Source organism: Zalophus californianus, chromosome 7, assembly GCF_009762305.2.
Source record: "Zalophus californianus isolate mZalCal1 chromosome 7, mZalCal1.pri.v2, whole genome shotgun sequence".
NCBI classification, from domain to species: domain Eukaryota; kingdom Metazoa; phylum Chordata; class Mammalia; order Carnivora; family Otariidae; genus Zalophus; species Zalophus californianus.
This window is the reverse complement of record NC_045601.1, coordinates 133,043,109-133,060,315: the sequence shown is the minus strand read 5'-3', so window position 1 is coordinate 133,060,315 and position 17,207 is coordinate 133,043,109. Positions and strand designations below refer to the sequence as shown.

General features: G+C 35.0%; 1 protein-coding gene across 1 annotated transcript in view; it reads left to right on the top strand.

Moving 5' to 3' along the window:
• Nucleotides 1-17,207, top strand: part of RANBP9 (RAN binding protein 9) — a 91,767-nt gene that overhangs the window by 40,615 nt on the left and 33,945 nt on the right. The window contains exons 3-5 of the mRNA XM_027603499.2: nucleotides 11,077-11,129; nucleotides 12,058-12,225; nucleotides 16,356-16,378. Coding sequence (XP_027459300.2) covers nucleotides 11,077-11,129; nucleotides 12,058-12,225; nucleotides 16,356-16,378 — 244 coding nt within the window. The remainder of the gene's footprint in view (nucleotides 1-11,076; nucleotides 11,130-12,057; nucleotides 12,226-16,355; nucleotides 16,379-17,207) is intronic.

Sequence of the window (17,207 nt, the reverse complement as noted above, 5' to 3'; positions counted from 1 at the left end):
TTTATCCTCCCCACCCCCCCAAAGATCCATCCATTTATTTGAGAGAGAGAGAGAGAGAGAGAGAGAGAGAGAGAGAGAGAGGGAGGAGGTAGGGAAGAGCAGAGGGGGAGAGGGAGAGAAGCCGACTGTCCTGAGAACACCACCACGACCCTGAGATCAGAGACTAGGAGCCAGACGACTCTCCTTACTGAGCCACCCAGGCGCTCCCTGGCTCCTTTATGGTAACAGTGTTTCGGAGTTCGCTCCTGTCCTAGCACATATCCTTATTCCATTCCTTTTGGTTCCCAAATAATATTCCATTGTAAGGATATGTCACATTTTGTTTATCCATTCATCAGTAAGTAGAAATACGGTTTTGGCTGTTATGAATGATGCTCTTAGGAACATTTGTGTAGCGTTTTTGTGTGGATATGTGCTCATTTCTCCTGGATAGATGCCAGGAGTTGAGTTGGTAGGTCATAAAGAAGCTATGATTACCATTTCAAGTAACTGCCAGTTTTCCAAAGTGACTGCACTGTTTTTCATTGTCACCAACTGTGAAAATTCTAAATGCTCATTCTTGCCGATACATGTATTCTTGATTCCAGTCCTCTTAAGGGTGTGTGAAGTGAAATCTCATAGTGGTTTTGATTTGCATTTCCCTAATGACTAAGGATGTTGAGCATCTTTTCATGTACTTACTGGCTATTTTCTTTGGAGAAATGTCTATTCGGGTCCTTTGCCCATATTTTAATTGGATTTTCTTTTTATTGCTAAATTGTAAGAGTTGTTTATGTATTCTGGATAGAAATCCCCTAACAGCTATATGATTTGCATATATTTTCTCCTGTTTCAAATTCCTTGACAGTATTCTTCAGCACACAAAAGTTTTATAATTTTATGAAGTCTAGTTTATCTTTTTGTTGTTGTTACTTGTGTTTTTGGTGTAATATCTGAGAAACTGTTGCCTAATCCAAGGTTATGAAGATTTACTCTGGTGTTTTTGTCTAACAGTTTATACTTTTTAGCTCTTCCTCTTAGTTTTCTAGTCCATTTTAAGTTAATTTTTATATATGGTGTTGAGGTATTGCTTCGCTTTCATTCTTTTGCATAGATACATCTAGTTCCAGCCTCAGTTGTTGAAGAGACTGTCTTTCTTCCATTAGATTGTCTTGTTTCTCTTGTCCAGATCAATTGACCATAAACTTAAGGGTCAACTTCTGAATTCTTAATTCTGTTGCATTAATATATATGTCTATTATTAAGCTGGTAATAATACATTCTCTTATTTTAACTTTATAGTGAGTTTTAACATTGTGAAGTGTGAGTCCACCAAGTCTTTTCTTTTGCAAGAATGTTTTGGCTCTCCTGGGCCCCCTGCATTTCCATATGAATTTCAGGATCAAATCCGTTTGTTAATTTCTGCAGGAAAGCAAGTTAGAATTTTGATAGGGATTGTCTTCTATCTCTAGATTAATTAGGACAGCATTAACAGTATTCTTTCAGTCCATGAACATGGTTATCTTTCCATTTATTTAGGTGTTCTTTAATTTCTTTCAACAATGTTTTGTAGTTTTTAGTGTTCAAGTCTTGCACTTTTTTTGTTAACTTTATTTCTAAATATTTTATTCTTCTTGATTCTGTTGTAAATGGAATTGTTTTCTTAAATTCATTTTCAAATTGTTGCTAAAGAATAGACATAAAACTGATTTAAGATTTTATTTATTTAGAGAGCATGCACATGAGCATGGGGGAGGGGCAGAGGGAGAGGGAGAGAGAGGATCCCAAGCAGAGTCCTTGCTGAGCATGGGGCCAGTGTGGGGCTCGATCCCACTGCCCTGAGGCCATGACCCGAGCTGAAATCAAGAGTCAGACATCCAACCAACTGAGCTACCTAGGTGCCCCAAAATTGATTTTTGCATATTGAACTTGGTATCCTGCAATCTTGCTGAACTTGTGTATTAGTTTTTTTGGTAAGGATTCTTTAGGATTTTTTATATACAAAACTGTGTTGTATGTGAATAGAGGATGTTTACTCCTATCTTTACAATATGGATGCCTTTGCTTTTTCTTGCCTTACTGCTCAAGCTAGAAACTCTAGTCCTGTGTTGAATAGAAATGGTAAAAGAGGATATCCTTTCCTTGTTTAAGGGTAAAGCATTTAGTCTTTTACCAATAAGTATGATGTTAGCTATGGATTTTTGTAATAGATGCTTTTTACCAGGTGAGGAGGTTCCCTTTTATTCCTAATTTGTTGTGTGTTGTTATAAAGAAGGGATGATGGATTTTGTCTTGATTCTTTTTCTGTGTCAATGATCATGTTGTTTTTATTCTTTATTCTCTCAGTATGGTGTATTACATTGATTATGTTTCTAAACCAACCTGTATTTCTAGGATAAATTCCCCTTGGTCATGATGTATAATCCTTTTTGTGTGTTGCCAGATTTGGTTTGCTAGTTGAAGATTTGAGCACATATATTCATAAAGGATAGTTTCTATTGTTTTCTTGTGGTGTCTTTGATTTTGACAATAGGGTAACACTGGCTGTGTAGGATTAGTTAGAAAGTGTTCCTAATTTGTGGGGAGGAGTCTGAGGATTGGTGATGATTTTTCTTTAAGTTTGGTAGAATTCACCAATGAAGCCATCTGAGCACAGCTTTTCTTTGTGGGAAGTTTTAAGATTGCTATTCAGTTTTGGTAGTTTATGACTTTTAGGAGTTTGTCCATTTTAAGTAGGTTATGTAATATGTTGCTATATAGTTGTTCATAGTATTTTCTTATAATTATTTTTATTTCCTTAAAATCTCTTTTTTACTTTGGTAGTAATTACCATTCTTTTGTTCCTGATTTAATTTGAGTCTTTTTTCCTCTTAGTAGAACCAGCTTTTGGATTCATGCTTTTGTTTTTCTGGTCTCTATTTCTTTTATTTCTGCTTTAATCTTATTATTTCTTTCCCACTGCCTGCTTTGGGGTTACTAGGGTTTTTTGTTTTTTGTTTTTTTGTTTTTTAAATTTTATTGTCTAGTTTCTCAATGTAGAAAGTTGGATTATTAGAGATATTTCTTTTTTTTTTTTTTTTTTTGAGATTTCATTTTTAAATAATCTCTACACCCAGCATGGGGCTTGAACTCAACAACCCTGAGATCAAGAGTCGCGCACTCTACTGACTGAGCCAGCCAGGTGCCCTGAGATATTTCTTTTTTAAATATAGGCAGTTGCAGCTATAAATTTCCTTCTAAATACTACTTTAGACTCATCCCCTAAGTTTTGATGTGTTATGTTTTCATTCTCATTCATTTTTAAGTGTTTCCTAATTTCCCTTGCGATTTCTTTGTATTTGTTTTTTAGTGTGTCGTTTAGTTTCCACATATTTGTGTACATTGAAATTTTTCTTGTTTGTAATTTCTGATTTAATTCCCTTGTGGTTGGAGAATATACTGCTTATAATTTCAATTTTAAATTTATTGAGGCTTGTTTTATGGCCTAATAGATCTGGAGATTCTACTGTGTGCTCTTGAGAAGCATGTCTCCACCATGGTTGGCAGAGAGTTCTACAGATGTCTGTTAGTTTTGTTTGGTTTACAGTTGTGTTCAGTTTTGCGTTTACTTGTTTATCTTCTGCCTAGTTTTTCCACCCATCATTCCAAGTGAGTTATTGAAGTTGTCAACTATTGTGAATTGTGTATTTTAATTCTTTGAGGTTTAGCTTTAAATAGGATTCTGTTTGGTTTGTATTTGTATGTAATTTTTATGTCTTCTTGATGTATTGACCCTTTTATCATGATAAAATATATTCTTTTGTTTTTCGTAACTTTTGTCTTAAAGTCTGTTTTGTCTGGAATTAGTATAGATATCTAGCCTCTCATTTAATATTATTTAGTATGTTTTTTTCCTTCCTTTTACTTTCATCCTGTTTGTGCGAATCTAAAGTGTCCCCTGTAGAGTACATATCACTGGATCTTTTTCCAAAAAGGAAAAGACTATCCAGTGGATCTCTGCCTTTTGATTGGATGATTTTATCCATTTGCATTTATTCTCATTATTGATAACATAGTCCTTAAGTCTGCCATTTTGATATTTACTGTTACATGTGTTATATCTTTTTCTCTGTTCTTCCCTTGTTGCTTTCTTTTGTATGAATTAAATGTTTTCTAGTATACCTTTTAATTTCATTGTGGTTTCTTTTTTGTAGTTCTTGAGTTCTTTTTTTTTTTTTTTTTGATTAAAGATTTATTTATTTGAGAGAATGAGTGAACAGGGAGAGGGTCAGGGGGAGAGAGAGAATCCCAAGCAGACTCCCTGCTGAGTGCAGAGCCCAATGCAGGGCTGGATCCTAGAACCCTGAGATCATGACCTGAGCCACAACCAAGAGTCAGACGCTTAACTGACTGAGCCACCCAGGTGCCCCTTGAATTATTTTCTTAGTGGTTGCTCTGGTGGATTACTCAGATAATATTTTAATTTGGATTGATACAACTTAATTCCAATAGTATGTTAAATTTTGCTCCAGAATATATCTATTTTCTCCCTTCTCCTTTTTGCTATTATTGTCATAAAATTATGTATGTATACAATTTAAACCCAAAGTGGTATAATTACTGCTTTATGTTTTTTTTAGCTAGAAGAGAATTAGAAACAAGTCATCTATACTGTCTTTTATGTTTATCTATGTAGTTATCTTTACTGATGTCCTTGCTTTGTGTGGATTTGAATTACTATCTAGTTTCCTTTCTTTTTTGCCTTATTATTTCTTAATAGCAGGTTTGTTAGTGACAAATTTTCAGTTTGTGATAGCAGGTTTGTTAGTGACAAATTTTCAGTTTGTGTTTAGTTGGGAATATCTTTGTTTCTCCATTATTGAAATATAGTTTTGCTTCGTATAGAATTCTTGCTTTACAGGCTTTTCTTTGAGCATCACAGTAGATCATCCCACTGCCTTCTGGCTTCCATGGTTTCTGATGATAAGTCTGTTGTGTATCTAGTAGAGTAAAATAGCATTAACTGTATAAAGCAATAACGGTGACATTCTTGTGGAGTGTGCAACATATAAAGAAATAAAACATGGGACACCTGGGTGGTTCAATTGATCAAGTGTCTGCCTTCGGCTCAGGTCATGGTCCCAGGGTCCTGGGATCAAGTCCTACATCAGGCTCCTTGCTCAGCGGGGAGCCTGCTTCTCCCTCTGCCTGCAGCTCCCCCTGCTTGTACTCTCTCTCTCTCTCTCTGACAAATAAGTAAAATCTTAAGAAATAAAACATGACGACGGTAGCAAAAATGTGGGAAAAGGTAAACAGGCTTTAAAAAGTTTTGTGTTTTACATTGTCATCACGTGATAAATATACTAATTCAATCAAGGATATGTCAAAGATGCAGTTTTTAACACTTATGGTGTTCATTAATACAATACCAAAATGTATAGCAAAAAGTTAACAAAGTTTAAATATAGAAAAATACAAAGAACACAGAGGATGAATGGAGAGAACAGATGGGAAACTAATAAGCTTAGTAGACTTAAACCTATCTGTAGTAGGAATTAAACTAGTCTTCTTAGTCTCTGTTATTTGATATTTGGTACAACCATAATTTTAAAAATGCTAATAAATGTAAAATTCGTAAATATCTGTATTGATACATTGATCTGAAATTTTTCTATGTCTTGTTTCCTTTGCTAAACACATAATACCACAATAATACATTTTTGTTCATGTGTTTTAAAAATCTTGCCACTCCCTCACTGCTGTTGAATTTCAGCTTGTTTTTATATATCCTGCAACACCTCAAACATGTACCAACTATGTTGGTTCACTGTATTACAAGCCACACCCGTCCACATCTGCTGGGACAGATTTGCCCGTCAAGTAACTTTCCTTCCAGCACTTCACAATAACCCACAAGCTATAGTGCTGTGTCACCTACTTCCCCAAGTAAACTTTAGGTCTTTTTCAGTGTAAAGTGCCATATTTATTGTAGTGTTTATGTATTTTAAACAATTTAGCATGTGTAAAATCGTTCTTACTGAATTTTGGGTTTTTTTTAAATTGGGTTCTTCTCTTTTTTAATGTGTTACTGATGGAGTTTGGGAATGCTGTGCTCTTAACCCCATTTTTTCCCATAAGCCCTGTGGTTTTTACTGCATGATTTTGTATAGTGCAGTGAATTTAAGGACCTTAAATGTGATAATATAACATGAGTCCCTCTTCGGTTTGATAGAGATTTCATTTCACTCTCTTCTGGGCTTCATATATTCTTAGGAGAAATGCACAAATGAGTATTCAGCTCAGTGTTCCTATGACACTAAAATGTCTTTTTTTTCCTGGCTGCTTTCAGTGTTTTTTAGTTTTCAGCAGTTTGACTGATTTGTGCCTAGGTGTGCTTTTCTTTGTATTTAACCTGCTGAGGTTTGCCATGCTTTTTGAATTTATAAATGTTTTTCTTTTCCCAAATCTGGGAAATTGTTCTCAAAAAATTTTTTTTTAATATTTAGGATTTTTTTTTTTTTAAGATTTTTTATTTATTTGACAGAGACACAGTGAGAGAGGTAACACAAGCAGGGGGCAGTGGGAGAGGGAGAAGCAGGCTTCCTGTGGAGCAGGGAGCCCGATGCAGGGCTCGATCCCAGGACCCTGGGATCACGACCTGAGCCGAAGGCAGATGCTTAATGACTGAGCCACCCAGGCGCTCCTGTTCTCAAAATTTTTAACCCACTCTCTTTTTTTCCTTGTGGGACTCTGGTTACATGTATGTTAGACCTTTTGATGCTGCCTCAGGGGGCTTTCTTTTTTTCCCTTAATATTTTTTCTCTCTGTTCTTCAGATTGCTCTGTCTTCATCTTTACTTACTTGTTTTGCCTTTTCCGGTGTGCCATTAAGTACATAAGTAAATGATTATTTCAGGTATTTTTTATTTTTTCAGATTTGGGGTTTTTTTATTCTTTTTCTTTGTTGAAATCGCTATCATTTCATTCAGTACAAGCACATTTCCCTTTACATCCTTGGGCATTGTAACAACAGCTGCTTCAAAATTCTTTATATTTTAATTTCAAACACTTCATCATCTCAGAGTCATTTTCTTTCTTTTCTCTTGAATGTGGGTGATGTTTTCCTATGTCTTTATATGTAAAATACCATTAGTTGTATTCTAGCACGTTATATATGGGTTATAGATTTTAGAAACAGTAGTATTTTTAAAGAATCTAGTTCTTTTTAGTTATGTATTTCATCGTTTTTTGTGCTGATTATTGTTTCTTTGACCCATGTATTTCTTCTGTTCTTTTTTTTTTTTTTCCACTTGTCTTTCTACTAAAGCAGATCCTCAAATAGTTCTTTTGTGAGGTTCTGTGGGTAGTAAGCTGTTAGCTTTGTAGTGTCTTAAAATACCTTATTTTGCCCTCATTTTCAGTCATACTTTATCTGGACATTCAGTTCTAGGCTGGCAGTTCTTTACCCTTAGTACTTTGTGCCATTGTTTATTGTCATTAATGGTTTTTTTGTTTGTTTTTTGAGATAATTTGCCTTTTCTCTTCGAAGCTTTTAGGATTATGTGTTGTTGATATTCTACAGTGGACCCACATGAGAGTTTATTTTTATCTTCTTCAGTGTGGTATGCATTTTCAATTCAACAATATATTTTTAAGTTGTGGAAAATTAGCTAAATATCTCCATAAATATTGATGTTCGGCTTTAACTTTCAGTGCTAATGGTTCCTTTTTTCTTTTACGTACCCTAAATGTACTTTTTAAAATGTCCTCTTTGTCTTGGCACTTGTTCATGTCCCGTCTAGAATGCGTTCTTGCTGCAGTTGTAGATTTCCCTGGCCTTCTGTGTATTTGGTGTGTTTTAGAATTTTGCTTCTGTAGTCTCATTTTGATTGGGAAATCTAAAGGATTTGTTCATTTTGTTCATCTTTTTCTGTACTTCTCTTTATTACAGTTTGTACTTCCTAATGCAAACTAAAAGCAGGTGTACATTAGAGTTTTCAGGTTCTTTTCCAAGGTGAATTATCAGCCTTGCCAATTCAATCATTGATTCGTTCGACTGCTTTGTTCCGTATTAGTCAAGAGACTTCTGCATCTCTTAAGTAGACTGCAGCGTCCAATAAGCTTTAGCCAAGGCAACAGGTGGTATAAGCATTTCCTTATCTTCTTTCAGGAGCCTATCTGAAAGCCAGTTTTTGGCTTTAAGCGGCGACCATGACCGATGTTCCTTCTGTGGAGCATGTTTAGTCCTTGTGTCCTCAGAAGGGGAACCTCGTAGCCATTCACGAGTGCTCAGAGACGCAGAGCTTTACAAGTCCCTAGCTGTATCCCTGCTCATAGCTTTGTATTTCTTCTCCTCCAAGACTTGAATCTTGTACCTTCTTAAGACTATCCCCCCAATACTTAAGTTTGGAACAGAGGGCTGAACTAAAATACACAATAAATCTTCTTGACTAGGTATCTAAATGTTGTTTCTTGATGTTTTGTCACTCTTGTCTTAAACTTGATACCTGCTACTGATAGAAATATTGCTTTTGTGAGTTCAGCTCACTTGGAGTTTTACTGTCTAGTGTAGGGCAAACACGAAGTTACTTTTCTTTTTGAAAATATTTTTCTTGATTAAAATTCTGTATTTTTACATCTGAACTTTAAAATCATTTTCTGGTTTTGAAAATTTATTGGGAATCTTAAGTCTTATTACATTTATATATTAATTTTGGAAAGATAGCCTTTTTTTGTATTGTCAGGTTATCCAGATACATAGTATATCCATTTATTTACAGCTTTTTATATATTGTTTTTGCGCCTTACTTGAGATTCCTGTTTTATGATTTCTATAGTTTTGTGACTGGTATATTTACACTACTTTTTTTCCTCTACCTGGTATTACTAGAAGAGACATTTAAATTTTCTTTCTTTTTTTTTTTTATCCAGTCACTTTGCCAAAAAACTTAATTACACTTGACCTCTGAACAATACAGGTTTGATCTGCGTGGGTACACCTATGTGCACATTTTTTCCGGTAAATACAGTACAGTGCTATAGATGTATTTTTCTTATGATTTTCTTAACATTTTCTTTTTTCTTCTTTATGACCTTATTCTAAGAGTATGGTATATAATATATATAATCTGCAAAATTCATGTCAGTTCACTGTTCATGTTATCCATAAGGCAGTCAATAGCAGACTATTAGTTTGGGTTTGTTTTTTTGTTTTTTTTTTTTAAGATTTTATCCATCTGAGAGACAGGGAGAACATGAGTGGGGGAAAGGGGCAGACGGAGAGAGAAAGAAGCAGACTCCTCACTGAGCAAGGAGCCTGATGCCGATGCAGGGCTCAGTCTCAGGGCCCAGAGATCATGACCTGCGCTGAAGACAGATGCTTAACCGACTGAGCCACCCACGTGCTCCAGTAGTTACGTTTGGGGGGGAACCAAGTTATACATGGATATTTGACCACATGGGAGTCAGCACCCCAGCACCCCTCTGCATTGTTATAGGGTCCACTGTAATTCTAAAAGCTTTTAGTAGTTTCTTTAGTTTTCTATGTATATAATCATGGCAACTATAAATAAAGATTATTTTATATCTTTTAATATTATACTGGTTGTTTTCATTATATTATTAAATTATATCATTAAATTATTAAATTCATTTTATTATTAAATCATATTATAAATTAAAATAATGTTTAACAGTTATACACAATTCCATGTCCTGATTTTAATGGAAATGGCTTCAGTGTTTACTGTTGAATATCTTGCCGTTTTAGATTTGGAAAAAAGTGTGTCTTATTTTAGTTTGCTTTTATTTTGCTTGAGTTTTTATTGAAGTGGTAGCTGGGGGGCACCTGGGTGGCTCAGTCAGTTAAGCATCTGCCTTCAGCTCAGATCATGATCCTGGGGACCTGGGATCGAGGCCCATGTCAGGCTCCCTGCTCAGTGGGGCGTCTGCTTCTCCCTCTGCCCCTGCTCCTCCTCCTGCTGGTGCTCACTGCTCACACTCTGGGGGTGTGTGTCTCTCTCTCAAATAAAATCTTTAAAAAATAAAATGGTAGCTGAAATTTATCAAGTGCCATTTTAACTCTTGATGCAGTCATGGTCAATTAGCCTTTCACAAACTGGATTCACTTTATTCTTTTCTTTAGTTGGTGGCTTTTCTTTTCTTTTTTGCAACAGTACTTAGAAGTGTATTGCTTTATACTCTTCCCACTTTTCAGCTATCTTTTATTAGGTTTTATTAATATTTTACATGCTTTTAAAAATGAATCACATACCTTAATTACTTTTTCCTTTTATATTTCTTTTTTTGGAGATAATTTTGTTCTTTGAGTTTGATAAATTAAAAACTAAGAGTCCCATGTTTAATTTGATTTTGTCATTTTGCCAAACTCTGAGAAAACCAGTACATGGATACCATACAGTACATACTTCTAAGTGTAATTTTATTAAATATTTCAAATGTCATGAATTTGACATTTTTTCCAAATATGTATCCATGTCTTTTTTTGTGGTCTAGATTATTACTGTGTCTTTTTGGAAATACAGTAGTTTCCTAATTATTGTTTCCTTTTTCTTCCACAAGTCCCCCTACACTTTTTACTAGAAGTCTTTTTTTTTTTTTTTTTTTTTTAATTTTATTTATTTGACAGACAGGGAGCACAGGCAGGGGGAGTGGGAGAGGGAGAAGCAGACTCCCTGCTGAGCAGGGAGCCTGATGCGGGGCTTGATCCCAGGACCCTGAGATCATAACCTGGGCTGAAGGAAGATGCTTAACCAACTGAGCCCCCCAGGCGCCCCTTTATTAGAAGTCTTAATCCTAAATACTAAAGTGTAGATAAGTTGAAAGGTGTTTAAGTTGTTAGTAGAGTGCATAATTATTACTAGTACTTTGGGTGTATTTATGAATGAGAACTATAGGAATTTACTGTGAATTTCGGTTTTATTGTTGCTTAATATTGCCTTTTTTGCTGTTTAATGAATTGTAAAACTTTATTGTAACTGTCTTGTGAGTTTCAACTTGGGTTGGGTTTTGATATGTTTCAGAGTATTTGGTAATTTTTACATATATGGTTATAATAACCTGCTTTTCTTCCTCTCTACCCCCCCCTTTTTTTTAACAGTTACATGGGAATTGGTCTTTCTGCTCAAGGTGTGAACATGAATAGACTACCAGGTACTTGTAATTGAGTTATAGTACTGTCTTATGACTACATCTTTCTGGCTAAAAATTTGAAGTAATAATTTGAAATAGTTAAATACATTGATTTTTCTGTGGTTTTAATCCCCGTATGTTGCAAGTTCAAAGTGGAAGCCAAGTGGTTTTTAGAAATTTAAATTTTGTGCTATTTAGCAAAATTTACATCTACCGTGCATTTTTTTTGTTTTATGTCTTTGCTTGTTTTGGTATTTTAACTTCCATTACATAGTCATTATCAACTATTTTAAATATTTTAATGTGATCGATTCTCTTTGCTACCCAGCACATTCCTGGCCTTTAACCTGTTTTCATTTGTTTAATATTCTGGGAATGTAGGCTAATAGTAAAAGTAAACCAAGGAAGGTGTCAGTTGAGATGGCAGAACTGTTTCCCAAAACCATTAATCAGATGAAAGTGATCCTTGGATTATATTTTCTGGTATTCTTTTTACTAATGGTAAAAAATAATTTGGGGGGAAACTTTTTGAAAATAGAAAAATCTTCTGCTTTATATTAAACTGTGTGTGTGTGTGTGTGTGTGTGTGTGTGTGTGTGTGTGTGTGTGTTTAAATCAAAGCAAAATTCCTTTGGTCTGTTAGCAAAGGAAATATGCATGGAAAATGTGTCTTGCTGTTTTTTGGGTTTTTTTAACGGTAGGAGTCTTCTTTAATACATGTTTTAGTCTTCTGTGTGGCAGATTTATTTTCCTTAGTGTTGTAAACAGTATTTTAATGTAGAAATCATGTGGTGTAATTGTTGGAAATTTAAATGTACATTTGGGGATTTTATCTTTGTGCTGTCATCTATTGTACTACTCTTGCTTATCTTGCCATAATCTTAGTGAATAGCTCTAGTACAGAGGAACCTTACTTTTCATTGTAAATATACTGGAACTTTCTCTTTAGGCTGGGATAAACATTCATATGGTTATCATGGGGATGATGGACATTCATTTTGTTCTTCCGGAACGGGACAACCTTATGGACCAACTTTTACGACTGGTGATGTCATTGGCTGTTGTGTTAACCTTATCAACAATACCTGCTTCTACACCAAGAATGGACATAGTTTAGGTACTAAGATACTGTATTGCATGTAAAATAATCAAATATTGTGATTATTATTGTACTTAACAGCATGGTGGTCACATTTATTATGTAGTCCTCGATTATAAATACATGCCTCTGGACATTATTTCTTTGTTTTTTCCGGGTGGAAGTTGAAGAAATGGTGATAATTTGTGTTCTGTGAAAGTCATGTTGTATCACATGTATGGGAATAACTGTGAAAATAATCCCCGTCCTCACCTATTTATTCTAGTAATAGAAATGCTGTGTTTTCTGCTTTGAGTAAAACACTAAACACTTCATAGTATGACTGAATTCTCTGGGTAACAGGTACTAAGAGAAGAAGGCTGTCAGTTTTTAGTGTAGTATGGGGTAATAAAGAAGGAGAGGCTTGATACTATCAACCAGACGGAAGGCATTTGACCTACTAAAAGGGCAGGCCTGCTAACTGTGGTGCAGAATGGAGCAGAACTCAAACCATAACAGCACAATGTCTAAGGATAAAAGACATGGTGAATAAAAAAGTAAATTAATGAAAACATAAAGAAGCGTAGCCATTCTAAGACTAGTAGAACATTAGGCTTTTTAGTTGCACATGTACCCGTAGCGTTTCAAATTGAGAATTGTGTGTGGTTGTTACATTCCCTTTTCTTAGAAGTTTTTTTTGGTTTTGTTTTTATACAGAAACTATAAAATAGGATAGTAAGACTGATGCTTTAAAAATAAAATGGTGTGACATTATCTGAAAAGTCTTGATTCAAAGCAAATTACTCCTGATGAGGTAAAGCGAAAGGAAGCAGAAACTAGCCTCAGAAGGCAAAAATTTTGGTGTGCTCATAAATAGTATTTAAAAATTAGACTGCAAATAGTGTCCTTAGGCATCTAATAGATGTTCTTTAATAGAACACAAAAACTGTTGTCTTTCACTTCATAGTAGAAAACTCTCAATTTCTGGCGATATTGGTAATAGCTGTTCCTTTTTAGTGTCTCAGCATATTCCTGATACAAAATTAGTGTCTTCACTTTTATATTCAGCTTAAGTCTTCTCCTTCTAATTATTAATATTGATTTTGAAGTCCTGTCTTATCTGACATAAAGGTTGTCGCAAGTCCACAGTAGACCCTCATATTGCATTGGTACAAGAATGGTGATTCAGGATACCAAGCTAGATACGTGTATTTGTGATTTGATTGGTGTGGTCAACCAGTTTCCAGAGGATGCAGCCTTTTTAGTTTATTTCTTGTTCCTATTCTGGCTGACTTATCAAAGCATTTAACCCAGGATGGTCTTAGTTGCCTTAGTTGCTTAGGATATTTAATCTTAAACTGCAGAAATCTGTTTTTAGGTATGACTTTTGATTCAAAAATGCAAAAGGAGGTGTATTTTTAAAACCAAAATTAGTCTTTTTACAGCTTTTAAAAACTTTATTCCGGACAAGAAATTTTGTTTTGGGAGATGAAAAGATCATAGGTGATGTGATTTTATTTGTTTCTTATTAGATTTTCACAAACATTTATATTGAGATTTTCTCTTTAATAAGAAAACTATTTTTAAAATGTGAGATACTTAAGAAAAGGGTACTTAATGATAAAATCACGTTCTAATTTTAAATTTTTGAGACATTTGTCAATATTCATTTATAAATTTAATGTTTATTAAGCACATAGGCAATATAAGAGCCGTTAATATGGGTTCTTTAGTTCCCTGGGTTTGTCTCCTGGCTTAGGCCATATGACCTTATGAATATTTCTGTACCTCAATTTGTAAAATAGAATGACTGTAATACCTAACATTTCTTTGGTTGTTAAAGTAGACTGAAATGATGCATGCAAAGTTCTTAGGAGTTCACTTGGCACATAGTGAGTACTCATTACATGTTTATTATCATTGTTTGCCAGAATGTGGGCTAGATGCTGGGGATGCAGTGGTAAAAAGTTACTCTTCTAGAACAGAGGTCAGCAGGCCATGGCCCATGATCCAGATTGGTCTCCTGTCTGTGCTTTAAGTCAAGTTTCAGGGGAACAGAGCCACCTCCATTCATTTGTGTAATGTGTATAGCACTTTCCTGTCCAGTGGCAGGACTGAGTGCTTGTGACGAAGACCATAGAGCCTGGAGAGCAGAAAAGATTTACTCTCTGGGTCTTCACAGAAGTATGCTTCCCTCTGGTCCAAATTCTAACATCTAGAAGATAAAAATATTATATACTGTTGTTTTATACTTCCCGAAGTGGACCATTTCTACCCAAAAGCTGATATATCTTTAGTTTCTGTTTCATGAAGGTTTTCAAAATATATATTTACTGATCATAGAAATAGAAATGGAAAGGTTCTTATTTGAGAAAATAGTTAAAGGAGAAACAGTTCAGTATCTAGGTTAACTTAATTGGAAGTTTTTTGACTTTTTTATTGAACATGATCATCAATTGGAGATCACTTTTTGAAAAGCCTCTTGGACAAATCAGAAAATTAGAAATATATAAAAAAAAAATTGTCTCCCGTGTAAATTTTAAGTCTATTGGCTTATGAAAGTGGCACCTTTTTGTAGGCTGAGTGTGTACAGGTGTGGTAGCTATATTTGGCAGTGCTCAAAAATGTTAATCTGTGGCATTGAGTTAGCTTTTTCATTAGAGTTTTTGGTAAAGACTGAGAATTTCAGTAATTATTAACAAAAAGGAATTTTGGCTAAAACTGTAAAAATAGACAATGTTTCCTATAGTAGACATCTTTGAGGAAGATAATTTTTTAGGCTGCTAAATTACATTAAGATACTAAGATATAATTGGTAATATTTTATTAAAATATTCTGTTTTCTGTATCCTTTTTAGTTTTCTGAAAATTTTAGAATAAATTTTCATATTTGGCCTATAGTCACTTTGTGTTTTATTTATTAATAAAGTTAAAAGTAATCAGTGTTTTATAGGGGCTTGGGGGACCTCCAGCTTTGCTTTCCTTTTGACAAGCCAACATGAATTTACTAGTTTTTAAAAGTCATAAAATAGGACTTAACTACAAACCACTATTTTTATACATTCATTCAAAATCATATGGTAGAGAGGTATAGTCAGTTTGTCTATTAATTTTATTACTTTAGTAGGTAGAGTCAGATAGTTGTGTTTTCTGATGATACAACACAATTACAGAGCCATAAAATCTCAAGTGGGAGGAGACCTTAAAAGATAATTTAATGGAAACACCCTCAATTTTTAGATGGCGATCAACACAGGAGAGGTAGTGGTGCTGGTGTGGTGCTTGTTTTGTTTTGATGTGTGTTGAGACTGGAAGAGTTGAAAGTAACTGACTATCTCCTGTTTTTCTAGAGCTCAGTCTTTTTAAACATATGAATGAGGGCCTACAGAAATATTTGGTTTATTTATTTTATTTTCAGTGAAGTAATGTATTTAAGTATTTGAAGAAAGATTATCAAATCATCACTTTGGGATGCCAGTAGACTCACTCCTCTGACTTGTATCTGGAACATGACTCTGGTGAAGTTACTGTCAGAGGACATTCATGAGAAATTCTCAACTATAAATCTTGATCCTTTGAGGACTTGAGTTTTTTTCACAGAATAGTCAAAAGTTATTTGAGAATGTACTTTCATGAGAAAAAAATTTTTTAAGAAACAAAAGTACTGTATTTTACATTATTCACTTTTTTTCCCTTGGTAACAAAAAAATCTCTTCTTTCCCGTCCCCCCAAAATTACTTAAAAGCTAAATCTAGGTGAGGAAGATTAAGTGATAAGACTGGGTAAAGGAGCTTGGGTGTGGGTCAAAAATCAGATGTGACTCTTTTGCAACCAGTTTTCTTACATGGTTCTTGACATAGCTTAGAAGATCTATCTGGAACCAAAGTCTTGGAGGCAGTCGCAGTACTTCAGAAATAACACTGGTGTGTGACTAACAAGGAGGTTGATCTGGAAAGGAGATAGAACATTCACTCAGACCTCTGTTGGTGCTACTGAGAGAAATACTAGTCTCATTTTTTATATTTAGGTTTTAATTTTTTTCCTTTCCTTCCTTTGCCATTCCTTCCCTTGTTTTCAGTTATAAATTCAGCTTGTCACTATCGTCTGCCTTTGAAAAACCATGTCTAATGCCACTTTTTTTATTTTGTTTTGTTCTGTTTGTTTTTTAGGTATTGCTTTCACCGACCTACCGGTAAGACATACTTTCTTTTAAAAACTGTTTTGTATTTTTAATTAAAAGAAGTATAAAGAAACTGGTATTAAGCACATTTGGAATTCCGTCTTACTGATATTTATCAAGTTTATATGCGATGCATAGACTAGAGATCCTTTCTCTAGCCACCTTTGCTGTGCACCTTCAGAAATCAGGCTCCAACGACACCGGGTGCCCTGGCACAAGGGAACTGCATTGTAGCTAAAAAATAAATCAGAATTGATTACTTAAAATACACCTTGTAATGTCACTGTCACCGCATTCACTTGAAATAGGTTTCTTTGGTATCGCTGAACTTTTCGGCAAGTGGCTGCACAGCGGTTGTGGTCATTTATTAATGCAGCGTATATTGAGGGCCTTCTGTGTGGCAGGTTCTGTGCTTGGGATGCATCATGCATCAAAACAGGTGAAGGTCTCTGTCCTCTTGAAGTATTCAAGCTGGGGAATAGGCGTAAACAATACATTAAAGACAAGTAAATTATAACATTTTAAAAGGTGGTAGGTACTTTATAGAGAAAGAAAGTGGGAGTACCAAAGACAGAACATGGGCTGTACGGTTCGCTCACCTTTGCCAAGGTTTGCAAGGGAGGACGTGAGCAGAGACTTAGGACGGAGCGAGGGAGTCCACGGAGTGGGTAGGTAGAGCAAGAATGTCCCAGGCAGAGGAGCCCAACTAAGGAAGGGTCCCAGAGAGGGGACGAAGTCAGAGAGTGCTAGATGAGTCCGAGATCGAGGTGGGGGAGGGTCAGCGGGCTCAAGGAGACCTGGAGGGCCATTGTTAGGTACCTGGGCATTTACTTTGAGTGAA